The sequence below is a fragment of the Panthera tigris genome, chromosome D3 (assembly GCF_018350195.1).
Source record: "Panthera tigris isolate Pti1 chromosome D3, P.tigris_Pti1_mat1.1, whole genome shotgun sequence".
NCBI lineage: Eukaryota > Metazoa > Chordata > Mammalia > Carnivora > Felidae > Panthera > Panthera tigris.
This window is the reverse complement of record NC_056671.1, coordinates 84,971,055-84,996,555: the sequence shown is the minus strand read 5'-3', so window position 1 is coordinate 84,996,555 and position 25,501 is coordinate 84,971,055. Positions and strand designations below refer to the sequence as shown.

Sequence of the window (25,501 nt, the reverse complement as noted above, 5' to 3'; positions counted from 1 at the left end):
ACATAAACATTCTGTTTTATCCGGGTTCCTGTTACACCATTCTGGAGGGGAAGGGTACAGCTCTGCCTTATTACTTTCAGGTGAATGGAGAAGTTCCGTTTCCTCACTAAACCTCCTTTGACACCTAGTCGGGGGTGCTCTTGGTTAAAGCTGGGTGACAATGAGAGTTCCAGCCGCCCACCAGACCTCCCTAACTGGGGGAGGGTGGGTGTGGGAGTACAGGCTCCCGACATGTTTCCCACCGGCACCCCTGGGGGCTGTGGGCCTCACCACTAACAGAGATACAAGTCCTGGCTCCTGTTCAGCCTTCTCTGCCCCCACTTCAGAAAGGAGGGACGGGTACCTCTTTTGTGGCCTAGCAAGGGTGGTGGTCCAAGCTGCCCACTCAACTTTGCTAACAGGGGCTGAGATGGGGCACCCTTTTTTTTTCTGTGATATTTATTTGGCTGGATTCAAATGGTTATCTAAAACATTCTGTCTTGATAAACTGACATTCCCTAGTTGTTTGGCTCGAGTGAGAATATTTTGGTTGCATGTTTCTGTTTCGTTTTCAGTTTTGTTGTTACCTGTACTGTTGGTGTTTCTAGGTTGCTGCCTTCTTCAGTTCCAATTCTGGGATACATGCAGCAAAAAGAAAATTCAGGAATCCCCCTGCCATATCATTTTGTAAGTTCTAGTTACCTAGGTGGTATGCGTCTTCCCTTCAACTTTGTGAATCTTCTTGTGCTTCCTTTAAGTATCATGGTTAGAGTTTTTAGTTGCATTTATTGGGATAAATAGGGGAAAGTATGTCTATTTCATCTTTCCAAAGTGAAAGAGAAATGGGATGTAAATGTGTGGTTGGAGAGAAAAGAACAATTCACAAATAAGAAATAAGAAAATAAGGTATCAAAATTCCTAAAAATTTGAAACTGAAATGCTGGTGATATATATTTTTTGGAATAATATAATACAAAACAGCTATTTTCCCTTGGATGAACGTGCATCCCAAAAAATGTTGGCCTAAAAATAATTGTAAAAGGAGTGTTTCCTGATTATGAGTTTGCTTTCAAGCAGCAACCGGACTGTAGAAAGAAATAGTGACTTCTTGACTCAAAATGCTAGTTAATTTCCATTCTAAGCAAAATTTTAATTGGGGCACCTGGGTAGCTCTGTCGGTTTAGCATCAGATTCTTGATTTTGTTTCAGGCAACGTTCAAGAGATCGAGCCCTGTGTGTGTGGAGCCTGCTTGGGATTCTCTGTCCCTCTCCCTCCGCCCCTTTCCTCCATGCACATGCATTCTCAATCTCTCTCTCGCTCTCTCTCTTTCTCTCTCTCTCAAAATGATAAATAAGTAAAGTTAAAGCATTTTTTTTTCATTTCCAGTTTGAGGGGCCTTGATCTTAAATATGGAGAAAAAATTAAATGTATTTGTTATGCATATGCATTTATTGAGAACGATTCATTTATCCAGCCACTTTGTGCTCAGAGAATTCACCTCCTTACACATTGGCCAGAAGAGCCAATTACGTAAATACTCTGGGGCCTTTTTGTCAACACTCCATTTTGAGCTTCTTTGACCAAATTTCTACAATGAGAAGCTTACTTCTGAAAAAATTGGGCAGTTCAAAAAATAACTAGAACACCCTGGTCAAGTGAAAGCAATACTATTATCAAAGTCTGTTAGTAACAGTGTTAAAAGTTGTCCATCATAAATGGGGGCCATCAATATTAAAAAATTGTGATGTTTGATATGAAAAAAACTATATTTTCCCCCAATTCGAACAATACTGTTTGAAAACCTGTTAGGTTTCTCCACTAAACTCACAGGTGACAGACCAGGTCCGCAATGCCGAATACCAACTGCTAGCATTTGGTTTCTAGATTAAAAGTCATTAGCTATGTGGCCTTGGTAAGTGGCCTAACTTGCTGACAGCCTGAATCTGAGTGTGCACCTCTGAAAAACTGGAACCAAATGACAACATAGGTAAAAAATTATTTCAACAATGTTTGGGGTGATTTTGTCACCTAAACCAAAAAAAACTAAGCCTGTTTCCTTTAAAAGTAGACAAGGATATATAGAGATCATAAAACAAAAAATTTCATTTAAAAAAGTATGTTAACTATACTGGAATTAAAATTTTAAAAAACTTAATAAAACTGAAATTAAAAAAGAACATATAGATCGAAAGAGGGTTAAAATATTAAATATTAAATGAGATCTTATAATTCAATGGTCCAGCACAATACATATGACATGTTTGAAGTTATCAGTAAATGGTAGCTATTATAATAAATACTGTATCAGCAAAAATGAGCAAACAACCAGAAGTTTATGTTTAGATAAGAAAAATACAAATTAAAATGATATTTTTTGCCTATCAGTTATGAAAAATTAAAAATAACAATATATACTGTTGGCTATAGAATAATGAAATGAGCACACTTATACTCTGCAGGTGAGCAAGAATGTGAATTGATATAATTTTTGCTAAAGGACAACTTGGCAATGTGTATAAAATATTTAAAAAATAAACATTCTCTTGACTAAGCCATACCATTTCTAGGAATTTACCCTAAGCCATTTTTATTTTATTTTTAATTTTTTAATGTTTATTTATTTTTGAGAGAGAGAGACAGAGGGCAAGTGGGGGAGGAACAGGGAGAAAGAGGGAGACACAGACCCCAAGCAGGCTGCAGTCTCCAAGCTGTCAGAACAGAGCCCAACGCGGGGCTCGAACTCACAAACTGCCAGGTCATGACCTGAGCCGAAGTCAGACATTCAACCGACTGAGCCACCCAGGCACCCCTACCCTAAGCCATTTTTAAATGTCCAAAGATATATGTGCACATACATACTACAGTATTGATTATATAGCTAAAACACCCAGATTTTTAAAAATAAGTTATACTTTAATTAGATTGTGGAGAGTCACACAATGGCCTTTATGCCTTTCCCCCTCCCCTCCCCTGCTCATGCTCTGTGTCTCTCACTCTCAAAAATAAATAAATGTTAAACAAAAAATTTAAAAAAACATATTACACATTATGATATGATTTTAGAGACCTAAACATAGCCAGTGTAAAACGTAAAATGATGCCAACAAAGTGTGGTTATCTGTGTTCTAAGGAAAGAAAGTAGCTTCTATCCTAATTTAAGACTTAAATGAACATATATATACTCACATATATAACGCACACATACACATCCACACATAAACATACACACACGGAAGCTGATCGTTTCTATTAAGAATCTGTCTCAATATTTTCTTTCTTTTTTTTTTTAAGTTTTTAAAATTTATTTTTGAGAAACAGAGAAAAAGAGAGAGCGTGCGCAAGCAGGGGAGGGGCAGAGAGAGAGGGACAGAGAGAATCCCAAGCTGGCTCCGTACCGTCAGCGTGAGCCAGAAGCAGGGTTCCATTCCATGAACCGTGAGGTCATGACCTGACCCAAAACCAAGAGTGGGGCACTTAACCAGCTGAGCCACCAGGCGCCCCTGTTTGTTTTCTTCTGAACAAAGCTTTCTTTCTGTATTTAATTGAATTGTATATACCACTCAAGTGCACAGAGTAAAAGACATAGCCAATTCATGTCTTTGCTTTCAGCTTGCAGGGCTTTACCACGAAGTTTTAAATCATAACATCATTTATCATAGTACTTGAATGTCTTGTGGAAGATTACCTTCAGCTGGGTAAAAAGTCTGTATCACATTTGGGTTGCATAGGTATGAAATAGCTGACAGGTCATATGGTCACAATAGGTCACATGGCTAATAAATGAGTCTCAGAACTTTTCGCTAAGTCAAACTAAAAAGCTGTGTATCAGAGATCCTATATTGCAATGGCTCCCAGTGCATCTGAAAATGATGATATAAGATCACGCCCTCAACCTTTGAGGAGACTTACAATAAACAGCCAGACGTGTCTTTTTCTGTTTTTGTCTCTAACTGCTAAGTAAGCTTTTATACATGTTGTACAAAAGCTTAATCTAAGATGCTTCTCAGATCTCAAAGCCAAGAAAGTAGTGTTTCTCCTGATGGTTTGATTCCTCTTAGAAAACAGCCATCATGCAAACCACCATGTTTCCCCTTGGACCTAGCTGGTAGGAAGAATTGCTCTCAACACATCAGCCTTTCTCATCATGGATCTCTCCGTTTGTCTTCGCCTTTCCCAACACCCCTTTCTGACTCGGGGCAGAGGTGGGAAGGGACAGCACTGATGCGAGCAGGAAGAGCTATTTCTCCTGAACGACTTAGTGGTAACTCCCCAAGTTAAGGCACACTGCCTCCAACAAGTTTTCCTATGCAGTATGTGATCTTTTCAAAAATCCTGTATGATAACCTTCATTCTTCTTATTTCCATTATTTTACTCTGTAAATTGAGACCTGGAGAGGCAGAAGGAGTTGTCCAGAATAAAGTGATCAGTGATGGAGCCGCTTCCAGCTCCAAAATCTATGATTTATTCATTTTCTGCTATCTGTTCATCTGATGGAAAATATACTGGGGTGTGAGTTTTATAAAGAAGAAGCCATCAAACACAAATCTTCTTCCCTGCCTACTTTTCCTGAATTGTTCCTACACTTAGTCATCCAAGACATTCTTCCAGAATTATGATACAAAAGAAGTAATTTATGATTCCTCACTTTTAGTGCACTGACGCAATTTTCTATGCAGTAAAAATATTCAGTCCCCTAAACAATTCCTCCTTTGTTAACATGACATAGAAAAAACAGAGTTTACAACCTGTAAAAAGTCTTTTGGTGTTGGTCGCGGTAGAAGTGTTGAAAATAAGCGTTTCCACCATTTCCCTTGGCACACCGAAGAAATGAAGGAACTACCGAAAGCGAGGTCACCTGCCTGTCTCGCACGTTGCTAGCTGCCAAAGGCTACGTTAATTCCACTACATGCAACACATTTTGTGTGTCGCTGGTCCTGATGATAACTTAACCCATTAGACCCAGCAGCCGACTGAACTTTTAATAAGTATTTACCCACAGTTAGAATCGTATGGCCTAGAAATGATTTTTAACCAAATATTCTGTCTTTATAAAAGTCAGGTCATTCCAATGTAGCGATGAGCCAGTCTCATCCCGCAGCATTTTTAAACCACATACAAACTGATTATATTCTTTTTTAATTTTGGCAGCATTATTCTTCATAAAGTAACCAAAGATGCCCCAATTATACTTCTTAAAATAGTATATCACCTAATAAAATCAGGTATATTTTGGTATTAGAATCCTTATCCAATACCTTACCTCAGCTCTTAACTCGTAGATCACTCTATCCTTGCCGGTTTGAGATTTTGATTCTTCTTTTATATCTCCTGATATTTCTTTCATTTCATTTTCATGTTGACCAGGAATAATGTTGAACTGAAAAACAAAAACAAAAACAAAACCAGAAGTTAGAATTATAATCACATGAGGCTCCAAAGGCTGGCTCCAGGATAATCCACATTAGTCCTTCATTTTACTTTTAGTTTAGTTTTTGTTTGTTTGTTTTCTATGTGGATTCTGGCAGGTTTTACCGTTGCTGTGATAATTAATGTAGTTAAATCATTTATTTCCTTACTTGTACTTGAAACATTCTAAGTTGTTCAAAAACAAATCAGCAAAGCTTTAGCAATCTAATCATTTGAAAATTGGGCAAAACTTGGTTACCTCACATACTCCTGATAATTGACCAACTGGATTCTAAATGAATCCAATTAACACTGATTTAACAGTCTTGGATGTTTGTAGCACAGTATCCTTTGTGACCCTACTTAATGTCTATTTTCTATGAAGTCTAAAGAGTACATAGATTACAACAGAGACAAACTTGGGCGATGGAAAAAATACATCTATATAACGCTCGAATTAGGAAAGACATATTTATAAACGATGCCAATAAAATGCAATATGGAACTCCTACAGAAAAATAGGGTAAACAGTGGCATATCCAGATAATGTAAGATTATTCAGCACTAAAATGAAATGAGCAGTCAAGCCATGAGAAGGCATGGCGGAAACTTAAATGCATATTACGGAGTGAAAGAAGCCAATCTGAAAAGGTTACTTACTGTTTAATTCTAATTATGTGACAGTCTAAAAAAGGAAAAAGTATGGAGACAGTGTAAAATGAGTGGTTTTCAGGGTTGTGGGTAGGAAGGGATGAACAGGTGGAGCACAGAGATTTTTAGGGCAATGAAACTATTTAGTATGACCCTGGTAGACACATATCATGATGCATTTGTCTAAACCCAGAGAATGTACAACACCGAGAATACATCCTAAGGTCAACTATGGACTTGGGTGATAGTAATGTGTCAATACAGGTTCATCATTTGTAACAAATGTACCACCCTGGTGGAGGACAGTGATAACGGGGGGGACGGTATGCTTAAGTGGACACAGGGAGCCTATGGCAAATGTACGTACGTTCCATTCAATTATGCTGTGAACCTAAAACCGCTCTAAAAAATAGTCTATAAAGTGAAACACAGGAAGGTGAGAAAAATCCTGTAAATACATAGTAAATTTTCTCCATAGCTGTTCTTATAGTTTTCAACAGAAACACAAAATTTGGTAAATGTATAAAATGTGTAATACACATAAACATTGTTTTATTAACTTACATTTTCCCCTAAAATATGTAGTAAATGTTTTCAGAATTTATATTATATAATTGGTGTGCAATCCCACTATAAATTAGAAAATAAAAGCAAACATTATACTACCTATTTAAAATTAAAAATAACATTACTCATAACATTAAGTATGTATTAGTCTCTAGGGACCGAACTTGATATATATTTCCTTAGTTAATGCTAGAGTAATCCTATGTGTTAGGTATTATTATTATCCTTAAAGAAAAATAAACCATACTTTTGCTAGGCTTAAGCAACTTTCCCAAATTCACAAAGCTAGTAATGGAAGAAGCAAAAGTTAAGAATGTTCTTGCTAAATTCATTACCAGAGTGCTTAATCATAAACCGGTACTACATCTATAATTATAAAGCTGGAAGCCACCGGAATAGTTTACTGAAAGGCAAAAAGTTTATAGACACATACTAAAAACGAACTACAGTGGAGTTAGGGGGCTGATTTGCCGAGTACAGAGAAGCTCCATGTTCAGAGTTAATAACGTGGAGGATACACCACGGCAGGCAAATGTGGAACAGGACACAATGCCACGGAGTTCAGTGCAAGTCTGTCTAGGCACGTTTCACCTCACATTCGTGTAAATAAACAATGTGGTATTAATCGCTGGCCAAAATAAAAATAAAATAAGTCACTTTGCTAAAGAAAATAATGAATTGCGAGGGTCGAATCAAAGCAACAGTTTCTGGGTTCAAGTTCACCAAAGTAAAATCCAACTCATTCTGGTCACTGAATGCCCTTAGTTTAACTTCTGAAATCTTGACCATTAATTCTCAGCGAATTACATCAATCAATAAGCCTTCTCGTTGTCAACCGAACTTCCAATCAACTTTGCCACTCAAAGGACAGAGGAGGCAGGAAAATAAATTTTCATACACAACAGTATAGGAAGTCCACACTAATTACCTAAAATAATTCCATTTTCATTTTTCATTGACAATGGAAAATCAAGGATCTCTGGACATACGAAGAAACCAAGAACATGAAAAAAAAAATATCTAAGATTATAAAACAAAATGTCTGACAGAAAAGAAAGATAAATGGTATAATTTAAGATATGTAAGTAAATTTTATTAAAAATATAATCACTATCTTTGGGGAAAGTGAATATTATACTGCACTCATAAATCAAGAACAGAGCGATTTCAAAATTTCAAAGAAAAAAGAACAATAAAAGAAAGCTTTTTAAATGTGTCTAGTAATCCTATCCTTTAGAAGAATTTATGAGAAAAGTTAGTGTCTCAAGGCTCAGTTCTTGGACCTGTGGTCTTGATGCATTTATGCCTTTGGATAGCTGATGTGCACCCATAGCCCTGCATACTAGTCAGAATTCTGACAATCTCCAAATTGTTCTATCCTGTAGGTCTCCTCTGACTTTGGACCCATGTGTCCAACTTCCTACTTGTCACTTCCATAGGTATCCAAAACTTAACACATTGCAAAGACAAATTAAGAATTTCCCTAAAACAGGTGTCTCTTCCAGACTTTGCTATCTCAGTAAGGATCAACTCCATCTTTCCCTTTGATCAGGCCAAAAATATTGGATTTATTTCTAACTCTTTTCTTTCTTCGACGAGTCATATCCAAAGTAAAAAGTAAAATAAAAATAATTCAATTTTGTCTTCAAAATATATAATAAATCCAACCACTTCTCGACCTGCACCACTACTGCCCTGATCAACACCACCATGGTCTCTCACATCAGTTATTTTAATAGCTGCCATGATCTTTGCTTCTTCAAGTAGCTCTGTAGTTCCCCTTCCAAAACAGCAATCAAATAAAGCATTTTAAAAGTAATGCAGGTCACGTAACTCTGTCGCTCAAATTTTTCCTGTGGCTTCCCAATCCATTCAGAGTGTAAGTCATAGTCCTTACCATCTGCCTGGTCGTGTAACCTCCAAACCTCATCTCCTACTCCTAGCCTGTATTCTGTTGGTCATTCTGACTTCTCACTGTTCCTACACACTCCAGGCTCGAAACAGCAAGAACTAAATAAATTAAATTAAATTAAATTAAATTAAATTAAATTAAAGATGAAAACAGTAAACAAAATATTGTACAGTGAAGGCAATTAAGACAATATAACAAGAAAAAAAGCCTGATGGCCAGATTAATAAAACTATACTCCTCCTTATGAAAACTTGACTTATTATGATCCTTTTAAAATTATACTCTGAACTCAAAATCACCTTAATTTTGCCACTTATTCACCTTCAGGTTCAGATTAATGGAGGCATAAGTAAAATCTAATTAGGATCTGAAAAGTTGAAAGCTGTGGATGTATAGATGTTAAAGATTATTCATTTGGAAGAATTATGAATGCCACCCACAAGTGATCTATCACATTACTTAAATTGAAAGTGATAGAAATAGAAGGTACCTGAAAAAGTGAATGAGTCAGCATTAGAAAGCATTTTCTAAGTTCAGGTCCTTTTATTTAATATTTATTTAAGTACAGTCTCTTGTTAAGACTCCTTGTCGGAAATTGCACCATAAGATAATTCCAAAATTCCTCTTTAAAATTCCTCCTTTCATACTGCAGTATTTGTGAAAGGTTAAACCAGGCAACTTGTCATCTCTCTGGCTTCAGAAATATCTGCCATAATTTGCTTCTGGAAAATCAGCAACATTATATGTAAATATTTATTCTAGTACATTCAAATTAGCATGGAGTGGAATGTCTTTTTGAAGATAATTCTGGAAAACAAGAATATTGTGTAACATATAAATAAAAATATTTTCTTAGTTATTCAGATCAAGTGGGAAAAGAAAATCTCATTTCAAAAGGGCACAAAAATATAATCTAACACACCCTGTTATTTTGATTCTGCCTCATAATTTTACCCTTCAGAATAATCTAAAACAATTAGGTAGTTATTGCTTATTCCAAAGATCTGGCCTTTGTGAGACATTGCATTCAATATTTATGTCCATATTATTAATAATACAACATAATTCAATCTCCTCAAATACCAAATCCACCATTTCTCCCCTAACTCTCAACAAACGATCTTGCAGCTTCATTCATGGAGAAATAGAAAAGCTATGCATAGGAAAGATCTTCAACCTCTTGTAACATAATCTAGAAATTTGCATGCATCTGTACAAATCTTTTCTTCTTTCCTCTTGTCAAAGAACTTAAATACCCTTCCTTCCTAGAGTTAAAAACTAATCATTCCATTTGTAGTCAGGATTTAGTACCTTTGGAGTACTTGGAAAACTCATTCTAAGAACTGTACCTCTCCTGGATTTTCAAGATCTCTTAGTTTCTCTTGCATCAATATTTAATAGCTTAATAGTTTCCATTTAGGTTTGAAAGGGAAATATGAGAGACCAAGTGTAGAAGACCGCCCCACACCTCCCCTCCTGCCCCATCTCTTTTCTGGTTTTGAACTGTCCATTCCAGCTCTTTGTTTCCTCTTACCTTCAACTGTCATGCAAGAGCTGCTTGCCCTCACGGTTTGGTTTCCACATGCTCCCCTCTGACTCATTTCCTCCACTGGCTTTTGCTGCCCCCATTCTCAACACTTTCCAATATACAATATGCAGCCTGTCCTTAACTTGAATCTTTGGCAGAATTTGATACTGTTAACAATGTCTTTGTTCAAGTACTCTTTTCCTCTGGTTCATGGGAAGAAAGGTTTTTTTTTCTTATTTTAATGTTTTATTTATTTTTGAGAGAGAGACACAGAGTGTAAGCAGGGGAGGGGCAGAGAGAGAGGGAGACACAGAATCTGAAGCAGGCTCCAGGCTCTGAGCTGTCAGCACAGAGCCCGACATAGCACTCGAACCCACGGACCGCGAGATCACGACCTGAGCCGAAGTTGGACGCTTAACCGACTGAGGCACCCAGGCGCCCCAGGAAAGGTTTTTCCCTGCTCTCATCCTTCCCAGACATTCTGACTTAGGGGCAGTTTCCCTTCCTCTGTCTGCCTTACCTAGTGCTAGTCCTCCAAACTCTCTTTTGCTTCATTCAGTACATCAACCTTGGGGATCCCATTTCCTCCCATGGTTTCAACCACCATCTCGCTATGATTATTCACATTTGTTTCCTGCACTAATAAATCCAAAATCTCACCAAATATTTCTACTTCAAGCTCAATATATTCAGTATTGAATCCATTGTCTTTTCCTCTCAAGTTTCTCTTCTTCATGATATGCTTTCTTTGGTGGATGGCCATCCCACAGATAAGGTCAGCAATCTGTAACTTCTCCTCTCTAACCCCCTAGCATCCTCTAGCATTTCCAACATTCACTTAATCACTAAGTTTGAAGAGAGCATCACAATTTCTTTCACTTGTATATTTATGAACTCTCCACATCCCCCACTAAACTTAGGACACCTGATAATTTCTTTCTGGATTACCATGACAGATTCATAGCAGTTTCCTCATCAGCCATGCCCCCAAATCTCTTCTTCACACTGAAGTTTGAATTATTTTTTAAAAAATGTTTACTTATTGATTTTGAGAGAGAGAGAGAGAGAGAGAGAGAGAGAGAGAGAGAGAGTGTATGGGGGGGGCAAAGAGAAAGGGAGAGAAAGAATCCAAAGCAGGCTTCATGCTTTCAGCACAGAGCCCGACATGGGGCTCGATCTCGCCATTGTGAGATCATGACCTGAGCCAATATCAAGAGTGGGACAGTTAACTGACTGGGCTACCTAGGTGCCTTTTGAGTCATTTTTTAACCAAACTGACCTTGGTCAACACACTTCAATGGCTTTTCCCATTGCTTTCATGTTGATGTATACATTTATAATTGGGCTCCTAAGTATTGAATATCAAATAGTACAGAGTGGAAGACCAAGTGTTTAGCAGTTAGGCAGGTTCTGGCAGCCATACCATATTCTTATGAAAGGTGAGGAAAGTAAAGAGGAAATATGCCCAAATGGGAGGTCACCTAAATGCAGTGGACCCAGGCATAGCTAACAACAATTAAGATTCCAACTAATTTTAATTAACTCTAAGTGCATGGAGAAGCCTCCAAAATTCCAAGCCTTATATCATAGCTGCAAAAATTGTAGCCAAAACTATTCAAACTCAACTTTACCTGATTCCCTCCCTCAACCTTAAAGAATGGTAGTAAAGACACAAAAAATGTTTAACTATGTTTAAAGCAAATTTTATTGTGTCCTTCACGTCAAAATAAAAACATTAAATAACTAATCTTAGTGGTGTTTAAACTGTTTTGCTCTCATACTGATGTATCTTTTACTTTTATAAATGGTGGACTAAAAGGTATATTTATCTAGATTCAATAAATGAAATTTCTGCTGAATGTTAAATAAAATGGTTGTTTCACATTTTACTTAATGCTAATATCGAAAAGCCACAGAAATGTGATATTCCCTATCATCTATCCAAAAAATTGTATTAATTTTATTTCTTGAATTCTTATTTCTTTAACATATGTTTATATTTGAAAATGTTTTGCTCAATAATATGGAATAAAAATATGTATATAAAATATGTATGTATATATTATGACTGTAAGGCTCCAAACATTACAATGTTTCTTTGGATTGAATTATCTCTAGAATTGCTATGGTACATGATTACTTAAAAACAAGACAAGATAGCACATATTGTGATAAGTAATTATTAAATATAAACTAATCATTTACTGGAAATGCATCTCTTAATGAGATGGATAGATACATTTTTTTCAATTAGTTTGTGTATCCATGGATGAAATTACTTATTGATAGAATGAAATAAGTATTATCATCAGTTTTCTTTATTCTCTTTAAAATGTAGGCACTGAGAAAGTTGATCACACATTAATAGAAGCAGAAGATGTTTCATTATAGCAGACGCACTGTTTGTGTTGGTTTTTTAATGTCTTTCTTTTTTGTTTCAAGTTTTTATTTAAATTCTAGTTAATATATACTTTCTAAATAAGTGACAAGGTCACATTTGTTCTTATATCATGTATTATCTACAAACTGACCAATCTATTAGGTCGTATTCCAGTATTTTTATGAAGAAGAAAAAATATAAGCCATCTGAAATGCCAAAGATTTTGTGAACCATTGATTAGTTGGGTTTCTCAACACCAATTTTTCAAAATATCTCTAGTACTCTTGATTTTTTCCCATTCTGACAAAATGTTCTAAAATAACACTTGGGTTGGGAAGTAAGCATGATTTCCACTTGAGAAATGGATGGGGGGTAATGTGGGAAAAGAGAACTTGCTTGAAAAGTACGTCTGTAGGCAGATGGTTTTTTGAAGACCACATATGAAAGCTGGGAATTTGGAGGTGAAATCCATATAACTATTTCCACGGGGAATTGTGGGAAAATGGCAGAATGTGGTGGTGACTCTTTCAGTGTCTGCGAATCTCTCCATGAAACAGGCAGAGCAATGTCACGAACAAAATCAAAAACCTATGGAAGCCCACTGCAAAATTAGAGGACAAGTTTTCCCTGTAAACCCTAAGACGATCTACTCAGCTTCAAGAACTGCAGAATATCAGCACCTGTTTGAGAAAACTAAATGGAAGCAGCATGCCCTGAGAACACGAGAACCCAAAATTGACCACGGACGTTCCCTGCAAGTATGCCTGCAAGGTCAATGTGAAAACAGTAGATGAAACTAGGGGGCGGTTTACACATTCTAATTGGTGTGTGAGTGCAAAAGGCCCATAGAAAAGTCCAAAGAAGCACAACAATCTATATTCTGTATACTATAAAAAATAAAAGCCAAAACAAAAAGAGACAAAACTTCCTTTAAAAACACATCCTACAATAAAGTATAAAATGCTGAGAATAGAATCCATACTAAAAGGAACCATGGCAATAAAGGGAGAATGATCCCGATAAATCAGTTAGGGAACAGAGTCAGGGGACTATGGAAAGGATAAGACTAAGTCATAATTTAGGGCACTTTACAAACACTGAGGCGTGAGCTCTAGATGAAGGCAGAAACATTTCTTGGTCTATGCTTCTTCTATTTTAAGTACAAAAAACCTAAATCTATGTAAGAATGAGTAACAGGAAAGGATCATTGTTGAATCATGCGTGATGTTATTATAAGGACAAAAGAATGAAGAACAAAATAATGCTCTTACAGACAGTGTAAGTATGCTGATGAGAACATTCTAAAAATACATGCCCACTAGAGAAAAAGAAAACAATAATCAAATTTTTCACTGCGACCTAAACAAAAATTATGTATAATATGAAATTATTTATTACATATATTATATATTATGTTTATTGTATATAACATTTATATGTATGTTATATATTATATATAATTGTATGTTTATTATTTATATTATTATATATAATATGAAATAAATATGAAATTTATTTCAGAATAAACTGTAAGGAACATAAGAACAGATAAATGTAGCAGATAATGTCTTTTTTTTTTTTTTAATTTTTTTTTTTCAACGTTTTTTATTTATTTTTGGGACACAGAGAGACAGAGCATGAACGGGGGAGGGGCAGAGAGAGAGGGAGACACAGAATCGGAAACAGGCTCCAGGCTCCGAGCCATCAGCCCAGAGCCTGACGCGGGGCTCGAACTCACGGACCGCGAGATCGTGACCTGGCTGAAGTCGGACGCTCAACCGACTGCGCCACCCAGGCGCCCCTGTAGCAGATAATGTCTTAAGAGATAAGGTAAAAAGAAATAAGATGCAAAAAACCCAAAATCCAAGATAAATATTAAAAAGGATATCAGAAACTGTGACAGAGCAGAGTGACAAGGATTTAACATAGTGTTAGATTTTCCATTTTTTTCCCACTAAAATGGCCTGAAATAGTGACCATCACTGCACCAGTGTCCTTATCTATGCGCAGACGGTGGTCTTAAGGTATTTCCCATTATAAGAACCTGGGTGTCTTTGAAGAAGGATCATACCACTGAGTCTATATCTTGTCATACATTAGAATAAGTAAACTTGAAATATTACTAGGATTGCATCAAATGTTCTCAATTGCCAATATTAAAAAAACATTTTGCTCTCTAACTAGGGTACCTTTTGAATATCATTAAGGATAATTAGTACAGTAGACAATTAAAAAAATCTAAGAAGTTTAAATTCATAAATTTATAACAATACAAAAAAAACTAATTAAAAAATTTTTAATGTTTGTTTATTTTTGAAAGGAAGGGAGAGTGTGAGTGGGGGAAGGGCAGAGAGAGAGGGAGACACAGATTTTGAAGCAGGCTCCAGGCTCCGAGCTGTGAGCACAAAGCCGGAAGCAGGGCTCAAACTCACAAACCGCGAGATCATGACCTGAGCTGAACTCGGACACTTAACTGACTGAGCCACCAGGTGCCCCTTGACTGAAAAAAAAAAAAACAAAAAAAAAAAAACCTAATTTGATTAACACTGGGGAATACTAGTGATCCACTTCATTATTTTGTAGTTGGTAAAGAAAGGAAAAGGAATCCATCTTGTAACCCAACTCGGTCTAAATGAACAAAATATTGTGTTTTCTTTTAAAGTTTATTTATTTATTTTGAGAGAGACAACAAGTGGGGGATGAGCAGAGAGAGGGAGAGAGAGAATCCCAAGCAGGATCTGCACTGTCAGCACAGAGCCCAATGTGGGACTTGAACCTACAAACCTTGAGATCATGACCTGAGCCCAAGTCAGATGCTCAACTGACTGAGCCACCCACTTGCCCCTAAATGAACAAAATATTGTATGAGAGGAAGTTCTTCTATTTACATGTTCCAAATAATAACTGAAGCAGAAATAATATAATTAGAATATCACAATTTTGGAATTCCTAATTAATGCAATGAGCATCAGTCTATCAGCACCAGAAACAAATACCATGTGTTTCTTAGTGGAAGAACACATTATCTAGGAGACACTCTTGAAACAGAATCAAATCATACCTCTTGATCCAATTAACATTTAATAGAAAATACAGTAGACAGAATAACATATTTAACCATACAATATATAAATTCAATCTATAAAATCCAGAATAGAACCCTATGGGGACAAATTACCTGTTTGGTTTTTTTTTATAAACAAATTATAAGAAGAAAAAAAGGAAAAAAGTTGAATAAAGGAAAAAACCTATATATTAAAATGCACTTAAAAAGACATTCAATTAGGGGTCACCTGAGTGGCTCAGTCAGTTAAGCATCCGACACTTGGTTTCAGCTCAGGTCATGATCTCATGGTTCGTGAGTTCGAGCCCCGCATCAGGCTCTGTGCTGACAGCGTGGAGCTTGCTTGGGATTCTGTCTCCCTCTCTCTCTGCCCCTCCCCTGCTTGCTCTCCATCTCTCTCTCAAAATAAATAAAAGTAAACCTAAAAAAAAAACATTCAATTAAAATGGCTAAGCTTTATTTGATTTTGATTCAAGTAAGTAAACTATGAAAATAAAGTTGATGTTTACTGGTAAACTAGAAATTTGAACGCCAAATATTTGATATCAGAAAATTGTTAATTTTTTACATTTCAAAATCGTATTGCTATGTTTAACAAGAGTCCTTATGTTTTTGAGATACATACAGAATACTTCCAGATAGAATAATACAAAGTGATAATATGGATGGATTTGATATGAGTAAAAATGATTAGTCAAGAGACAATCATTATACTAAATATAGCTGATGGAAAAATTGGGAGTTGCGATAGTATTATTTTTGTTTTTGTAGATAGTTGAGATTTTCTATAGTAAAAAGTTTCCCTGCTTGTAAAATCTCTTATACCTGTGCATGAACATACTTGGAAAGTTGCCCAACTCCAGCTTATCTTAAAGTATAGATTCTATTGATCCATAGTCTTTTCGCTGTTAGTAATTCAGGTCCAGGACCTGTCTTTATTAAAGAGATTATTAGACTTTCATATAGAAGCCATGCGATATACATGTTATAGGAGGTGACTGTTTTCTTCGATATGTGGTTGTGGGGGTGTGGATGAATATGAGTGGCAGCTCATCCAAGCGTAAAATCACATAAAAAGACTATAAATCAAGAGTACGAAAAATAACACATTTCTATCGCGTCCATTGAAAATTATTCGAAAGGTCATTTTGAATACCACAATTCTGTAACACCCTGGCTCTACCAATTGCATTAAAATACAGGCTCGGTACTTGTTTCAAAAATCCAAGTTTATGCCTTTTAGCTCATAGCTGATCTCTGTCCACAGAGTCACTCAAAGGCCAGAGGAAAGCCAATTAGAGTCCCAAAGAATAATTTATTGTTCTTAACAGATTTATCCACAAGGTTACAAAAGAATATCACACTGGTCAACAGAGGATTAATCATGACTTGTGGATAAGGTTCATCTGAGAAATCTGATTTGTATTTCATTAAGAAGTTAACTAGTATATATTTTATGTAAAACATCTAATAAGGGAATACAGTGGTGTGCAGTTCTTTCTGTGGATATCTGTCGAGAGAGGTTTATACAGACGTCTTTTATCAGTAGAAAGAAGTTATTCTGTACAACGATTGATGAACAGGGGAATCAATCACCTTCCTTTATTCCATGTTTATTGTAGAGATACTGCCTTTATTCCCCCTTAACTTTTGATTTATCCATTTCTAACAACTTCAGATACTAAATCACAACAATAAAACTTGTATTTATTAGTCACAGGCTCCAAATAAAATTTCTAGCATTTTTATAAAAGAATAACAGCAGAGTGGTCAAAAGGATGCTAGAACAACAGGAAAGCTGTTTTCTAGATCTTGTCCTACTAAATCTCGTTTCTGACCTTGGACAATCAGACTTTTAGGCCCCAAATTACTTTACTTTTCATAAAAGGAGTAAGATAAGCTAGATTTTATTCGAAGTAACTTTCCAGTGTGAATATGATATGAAAGTGAGAATCTAGAGACTGATAAATTAGCAAAAGGAAGAATGATTAACAGCTTAGAAATTATGTAAAAAAATGTGATTTAAAAGAAGGTAATAACTTCTGTTTTTTAATCCAGAAAAGAAAATATATTCAATAAAAATATAAGATAATTATTTTTAAAACAAGTTATTATGACTAACCAAAACATTCACAAAACATATGTAAAACATATTCTAAATAAAAATTAACTGCTTTCTTCAAAAGTCATATCCTAGGCGAAACAGGATAGAAAATCATACTTCTAATATATGGTCAAAACAACCATGACTGTTGATCAAGATGGGGTAGCAGAAGTGAAATTTGCCAACCCGAAACCACTAAAAGAGCAAGAAAAATAGAGAAATTGTTGTAAAAACACAGATTATCAGGCAATTCCTGAAAAATGGAAAACAAATAAATAAAGCCCTAAAATTGCCCATTTACTGCCTGGGGGAATTTTCAATTCATAGATAAGGAAGGAAAAGCAACGGGGTCTCCATGAGTTGAGGCGGATCTCCCAGTGAAGGGGCTGAGGCATAGTGTGGGCCAGAGTTCCAGAAGGGTACTGAGCAGAGGGAGAACCCTAGAGGCCTAAAGAGTCCTCACCAGAGTGGTGACCAGAGCATCATTTTGAGGAACTTACCCCCAAAAGGATTAAAAGAAACTATCTCTATGACTGAAATAAGTCCAGTAATAATAATCCCTGTTCCCAACTGCCAGAATAAAACCTTACAATTCATGGCCCATTAGGTAAAGTATTCAGATTGGCTTTGCCTCTGGATTCAGTAGAAAAAATAACCATAGACTAAATGCTACTCTGGTCTCATTTAAACAGGCTTAGAAACTTCAAGACAAAAAAGATCAACATGTCTCCAAGTAATGGAACTAGGCCACAGAACAAAGCTCAAAAATATATTTTTTAAAATATGAAAATATTTAGCACCCACCCAATGAGGTAAAATTCTTCATGACAGGAGTCCAATCAAAAATTACATGTCTTACAAATAGGTACACATGACCCATAATGAGGAGGGAAGTCAATCAATTGAAACAACTTGTCCAGAAATAATAAAGATGATAGAATTAAAAATGACCAAGAGGACTTTAATGTTCCCCTCAGCTTGATTAAACTTTAGACACCTTTATTTGTGGCTACATACTCTTTACTTTCACTTTCTTAGTGTTTCTTTTGAAAACAACAGCCTGTAATTGTAAATTCTTTCTCTACCTCTTTGAGGTATAAATCTTCTCCCAGCCTTTTCTTTTCCTTTTTCTTTGTTTTCTTTTTCATTTCTTTTCTTTCTTTTCTTTTCTCTTTTCATTCATTCTTTTTTTTTTTTTTTTTTTTTTTTTTTTTTTTTTTTTTTTGCCAGCTTCATAATCCAGGATGTCTTTCTCTAGGACGTGGGAACCATCTCTTTGAAATGCAATCACAAAGGAGATAGCATTCTATTTATTGCCCAGTCTCTATCGGAGGGTAGAAGCCCAATTTCCATGGTGCCACCCAATATACATAGATAACCTAATCATAAAGATGACCATCTGAAAACTCAGGGATGATCAAGGACCCAGATATACCCCGCTAACCAAACTTCCTCTCTCAAAGCCCCCCAGTGCATTTCCATTAGCTCACCACAGGACTACAATGAGTGCTAATCAGCAAGCTCCAGGACAACTTCAAGTGGCTTGATGTACTTGTAAGTGGAGTCCCTGAGAAACGGGTGGGGACAGATACTTAAAAAAAATGACAAACATTTTCCAAATTTAATAAAAAGCATAGACATATTCAAGAAATTCCATAAACTCAAGCACATATATAAAGATCATATCAACACATATGAAAATCAAATTGCTCAAAGACAGTAATGAAGAAAAGTCTTCCCCCCCATCCCCCATCACTTGTAACTATCAAATGTGCTTTAAAGGTCTTCTAAGAGAGATTTTTTCCAGCTTATTCAGACACGTATGACCTACAGCACAGTGTAAGGTGTACAATGTGGTGATGTGACGCTCTTCTACATCGGGAAATGTTTACCACAATGAAGTTAGTTAATATGCCCCTCACCTCACATAATTATCTTTTTGTTGACGTTGTTGTTGTGAAAAGATTAAAGCTCTATTCTCCTAGCAACTTTTGAGTACACAATACAGTGCCATTGACTATAGTCACCGTGCAGCCGTCCAAAGTGGCCACACCATTCTGCATGAGAGTTCCTACTGTTCCATGTTCTTGTCAGCATTTGGTGGTGTCAGTGTCCTGGACTGTGGCCATTCCGAGAGGTGTGCAATAGTATCTCATTGCTTGCAGTTTCATCTTCCTTATGACACAAGATGCGGAGCGTCTTTCCACATGGTTATCTGCCACCCGTGGATCTTCTTCAGTGCGGTGTATACGGCCTTGGCCCCTTTTTGAAACCAGGTTGCTTGTGTTTCTTGTTGTTGACTTTCAAGAGTTCTTTATATATTTTGGATAATAATCCTCTCTCAGATGTACATTCTCAAAATATTTTCTCCTGGTCTGTGGCTTGATCTCTCGTTCTCCTGACATTGTCTTTGCAGAGAGAAGTTTTTCATTGTAACGAATCCAGCTTATCAGTGATTTTGCTCATGGATCGTGCCTTCAAACACTGTATCTAAAAGCGGCATCACCGCACCAAGGTCAGTCAGGTTTTCTCCTATGTTATCTTTCAGGAGTTTGGTAGTTTGTGTTTTCCATTTAGGTCCGTGATGTATTCTGAGTTAAATTTCATGAAGGGTGTAAGGTCTGTGTTTAGATTTTTTTTTTTTTTTTTTTTTTGCACATGAATGTCCAATTATTCCAGCATAAGTTGGTGAAAAGAGTATCTTTTATCTACTGTATTGCCTTTGCTCCTTTGTCAAAGATCGGTTGATTACTTTTATGTGGGCCTATTTCTGGGTTCTCTATTCTGTTCCATTGATCTGTTTTTTTCACCAATACCGCACTCTCTTGATTATTGTACTTTTATGGTATGTCTTGAAGTCAGGTAATATCAGCCCACTACCTTACTCTTGTCCTTCAATATTGTCTTGGCTATTCTGAGTCTTTTGTCCGTAGAGTGTAGAGTCAGGGCGCCAATATCCACAAAATAACTTGGGGTTTTGGCTGAGACTGCACTGAGTCTATAGATCAAATTGCAAAGAACAGATGTCTTGGAAAGAATTGAGTCTTCCTATCCATAAACAGAAGCATCTTCAAGATATATTTCTGAATTTATACCATTTTAGCTATCAATTTTAAGGCTTTTAAGCTTCACAGGATATTGCTCTTTAAGTTCTCTCTCTCTCTCACACACACACACACACACACACACAATCCACAAACCCATGAAATTATAGAATATCAAAGTTTTTGGGGAAAAAGTTATTTTAGATTTTTACTTTTAGGGAAATGTTCTTTTTAAAGGATTAGCCTGGCTTAATTTTTAATTAAATATTGCCTGAAGCAACATATAATTACTACAGTAACAAAGTAAAAAAAAAAAAATCAAATACTCATGTTTGAATATATTTACTGGAGTTAAAGGATGTGATTTAATTTCAACAAGCAAAAAATTAGTGCCAACTTTGGTAATAGTGAAAGAAGATCTTACATTTCTGCAAAGCCTTAGAAATTGAATTTTTTTTCTTTGTTTTCTGATTTAGTCCTTGGGTATTAAACATGAAATGGTAGGATTTACTTCTGTCAAAACCAAAGTTTTCATTTAAGGAAAATAATGTTTTTAAATGTTTAGCTCTTGCTTCAGACAGGTACGAAACAGCTCAGTATTAATATTTTCCTTCTGGGGAATAGAAAACTACACCTCCTAATATATATATTTTTTGTAAATGAGGTTTCCATTAAAAACGAAGATCAGCATGATGTTTCTTTCTTTATTGAGTTGTGGTAGGAATCGTGGCTAAGACAGCAGATTACAGAAAGTGTATTCAAAAACCAACACAAAGTGGAAGAAGCAAATCAAAATTCCATTTATAGGAAATGTCCAGAATTGGCAGATCTATAGTATTCAATTGGATTAGTGATCGCCTCCACTCTGGTGGTTGGAGGGCAATGCTAATGGATATGAGGCTTCTTTTTGAACAGATGAAACGTTTTAAAATTGACTGGTGACGATTGCACAACTCTGTAAATACATTAACCACCGAATTGTACTCTTTAAATGGATGAATTGCACAGTAGGTGACTCATATCTCACCGAATTTGTTAAAAATATGTAAAGAGCAAAGATTATTTCATCGAAAGAATCACAGCAATTATGCCTTTGACTTTAAGTCTCAAAGAGCTTCTATTAGGAGCATTCTTAATGAAAATGAGCTTTCACCTCTGAATTTGGCTCATTGGCACCCCTATCTGAGGAAGAATTAAAAAGCCTACCCACTCGCTTCTCTGTGTATGTCATTATTTACCATGGAGATTGTGGTTCAAAGTGAATCGAATACTTCCCAAACTCTCTCTGTCAATATTAGAATGGTACTTAAACTTACGATTTAAGTTTAATTAAATGCATGTAATGCTGTTTACTTTTTATGTAAATCAGTTACTCTTGGAAACACGCCATCTTATATAATTTTTTCACTAATTCGGTGACCTGCAGTTGATGCATTCCTCCTCTCCCCTAGCATAAGGCGTTTTTGAAATCTTTGGATATCGAAGCCTGACCTGTGCAAGTCAGGCTGACAAACAGCTGACAATCCACTTTCCTTCTTTGGGACTTTGTGTCTTTTTGTGCAGACAATGCGATAGGTAGAATCAGCAAAAGCCGTCTATATGGTGGGAGGGGGAGCCAGAACAATGGAAAACAGGCCAAAAGCAAGGAGCTGGAATCCTCCAGCAAGCTTCCTTCCCTTGCCCTGAAACGTTTGCCCGCTTTCATTAAGTCTGTCTGCAAATGTCTACAGACTAATCAAACTGAGTCAGGCTTAGGTGGTGGGAAAGCCCCCAAGGAGTCTGCCCTGAAGGGGATTCCGGTCTAGGTGAGGACACAAAAAGCAAGCAGGCACTTGTGATAAGTAACAAAATAACCACGTGGACACCAGGAAACCTCACTCTGCAGAAGAAAGTCATCGGCGGAGTCTGGGAGGTTCAGGCAAGGGAAAGCAGAGGAACCCATGTTCACGCTTTACGGAGGCTGTTTTTTCACAATTTGGGGAGAAGACAAAATTAGGAATGAGAGTAAAAATTTATTTCGGATGAAGAAACTCCATTCTCAAACTTTGGAAAGCTGACAAATATCAATATATCACAAAATCCTGAAAAAATAATACAAAGTCCTAACAATAGCTACTAAATAACAACTAAATGCTTTTCCTGGACTTTGGACTGCATACGCTTTCATCAGCTTTCAGTATGACAGCGACTGTGTAATATCATTTTTACTTCAGAGGGTTTCGTCTTTCTTCCAGAATAGTTGATCACTTTTTTCGTGAACGAAAGTTGGATAAAATGAGATCACAGCAGAACACACAAGCCTATTTGCTTTTTGGAATATTCATGTTTTGAAACTTGTACCCCACAAAGGCAGGTGTCCTAAAAGTTATCTTTCATGCGATTTTCATTTAAAAGTATCAAGCCTGTTTCTGAGAGAACTTCCATATTGACTAGGTATACGTAACAAACACAGCCGAAAAGATATTCCACTACATACAAACTGTATGTATCCTCAATTCAATTTCACCTTGGCAAGATCCTAAAGATTTCCATAGCTACTGCGTGTCTAACAGACAGGAGGACAAGCCTGTTGGGGGCAAATTCATAGTGGGAAGAGGGAGAAGTTTAAAGACGTGTGTCTCAATTATCCTACGTTTGCAAATACCACCAAAATATATGGCCATGTTTACATCTTGGCAGGACAGCTGCTGAGGTCCTAGAAGGGGGTCCATGTCAGAGACATGAAGCTGAACCTTCTTCAGCTCATTGGCACAGCGGCCTTGGCAGAGGAGGAAACGTGCTCCTTCTCCTTTGTGGAACCGAAAGTAGGGGAGGGTTGTTCAAAACACTAAGTCATCAAGTAACAAGCATCTCTCTGTTAGCTCAATATTTTACCATGATAAGCAAAGAAATTATTATACAATCTACCAGTCAGTATGAGAAATAAGTAAAATAAAGTATACATTCCATTTCACCATTTATGTTACTAACTAGGAAGTCCAAGTAGTTCTTAAAGTGCCAAGAATATGGCTGTCAGTAAAGGAAAACATTTCATTGGACAGAAACAAACCAGGACTTGCAGTGAGTAGATCTATTTAAGCTACGGGTTTTTATTAAGGTTGGTGTATTAATCAGGGTTCTTCAGAGAAACAAATAGAAAATCCTGTGGTCACTCGCTTGCCCTCTCTCTCTCTCTCTCTCTCTCTCTCTATATATATATATATATATATATATATTAACTTTCTATATATTACATTTGTATGTAACCTTATATTACATTATAATCTTTTCATATATTTAAATTTTTTATTTTTATCTTATTTTATGTAATATTACATTATAATCTCTCCATATATTTTCCAATTGTATTTTTATTTTCCATAAATACAGGAGAGCCAGTGGTGAAAGTTCCTGTCCAAGTTAAAGACCTGAGAACCAGAAGAGCTCAACGTAGAGTTCCAGTCTGAGTCCAACAGGCTTGAGACCCAGGAAGAGCTAATGTCCAAATCTGAAAACAAGAGAAAAACTGATGTCCCAGCGGGACAGGCAGGCAGGAGGTGTTCCTTCCTAGGTGGAGGAGAGTCAGTCCTTGTGTTCTATTCAGGCCTTTGGCTGATTAGAGAAGGCCCACCCACGTTAGGAAAAGCAATCTGCTACTGACTCAAATGTTAGTCTCATCCGGAAACACCCTCACAGACACACCCAGAATAATGTCTGACCAAATATCTGGGCACACATTGACTGAATAAAGTTGATCCATAAACTTAAAATGAAGGATCACACAACTGGTGTTGAGGATCTCAATGGTCCCTCCAACTCTGCTCTGAGATATGATGCTTTATAGCAGCAGATCTCAATTTTGGGTGCATATCAGAATAATAAGCTTCTCAAAACACAGATATGTGATAAACACTCCTAAATAATTAAATCCAAATGTCCAAAGAGACTTGGAGATTATATATATATACATATATATATATATATATATATATATACATACACACATACATATATTATATATACACACACATACACACACACATACATAAACATTTAAAAATTCCTTTCATATGAATCCTATGATTCTGCTAATTCAGTACAACTACATTACAGGACTATTTACTATTTTTTATAAGTTTCAGATTATCCATGGGAGAACCCTCACGAGATTCCACTGGCACCTCATTTCATCTGCATTTGAAGTTTGAATGTGAATATACTATATCTTCCATTGTCTTTGATCACAACTTCAGAACTATATTACAAAGAGACACTGCCTCATGTGACAATTACACGTTCTAAAATGCATCCATGAGTATCCAGTCCTTTTTCAGTCCTCCCATAGGATTCCTGTGAAAATACCAACTAAAGGAGCCTTCTGTCTCTTTGATTTCTCACTGACATAAAAACTACTGATACCGGGGCACCTGGGGGGGCTAAGTTGGGTAAGCGTCCAACTTCAGCTCAGGTCATGACCTCATGGTCCATGAGCTTGAGACCCGTGCTGGGCTCTGTGCCGACAGCTGGGAGCATGGAGTCTGCTTTGGATGCTGTGTGTGTCTCCCTCTCCCTCTGCCCCTCCCCCACTTAATCCCTGTCTCTGTCTGTCTCTCTCACTCTCAAGAATAAACATTGAAAAAAAAAAAAAAACCTACCGATACTCACTAGAATGCACCACAAGCCTGGAGAGGAGTCAGTGACACTCCGAGTCTCCCACCCCGTCTATAGTCCCTTCTCGTCAGAGCCGTTAACTTCCATACAAGTTGCCCTACGCTGAGCTGCGACCCTGGATGCAATCCTGACTGCGCCTCCTTCAGATGCTGCTAGCTAGAGGGTGGCCGGTGATCTATGAAATAATCTAATGCAGGAACTCATCTCAGCAGGG

The 25,501-nt window shown here is 36.6% G+C and overlaps 1 protein-coding gene across 1 annotated transcript in view; it reads right to left on the bottom strand.

Annotated features, from left to right (window-relative positions):
• Positions 1 to 25,501, bottom strand: part of CCDC102B (coiled-coil domain containing 102B) — a 191,617-nt gene that overhangs the window by 33,670 nt on the left and 132,446 nt on the right. The window contains 1 exon segment of the mRNA XM_042962700.1: positions 5,242 to 5,358. Coding sequence (XP_042818634.1) covers positions 5,242 to 5,358 — 117 coding nt within the window.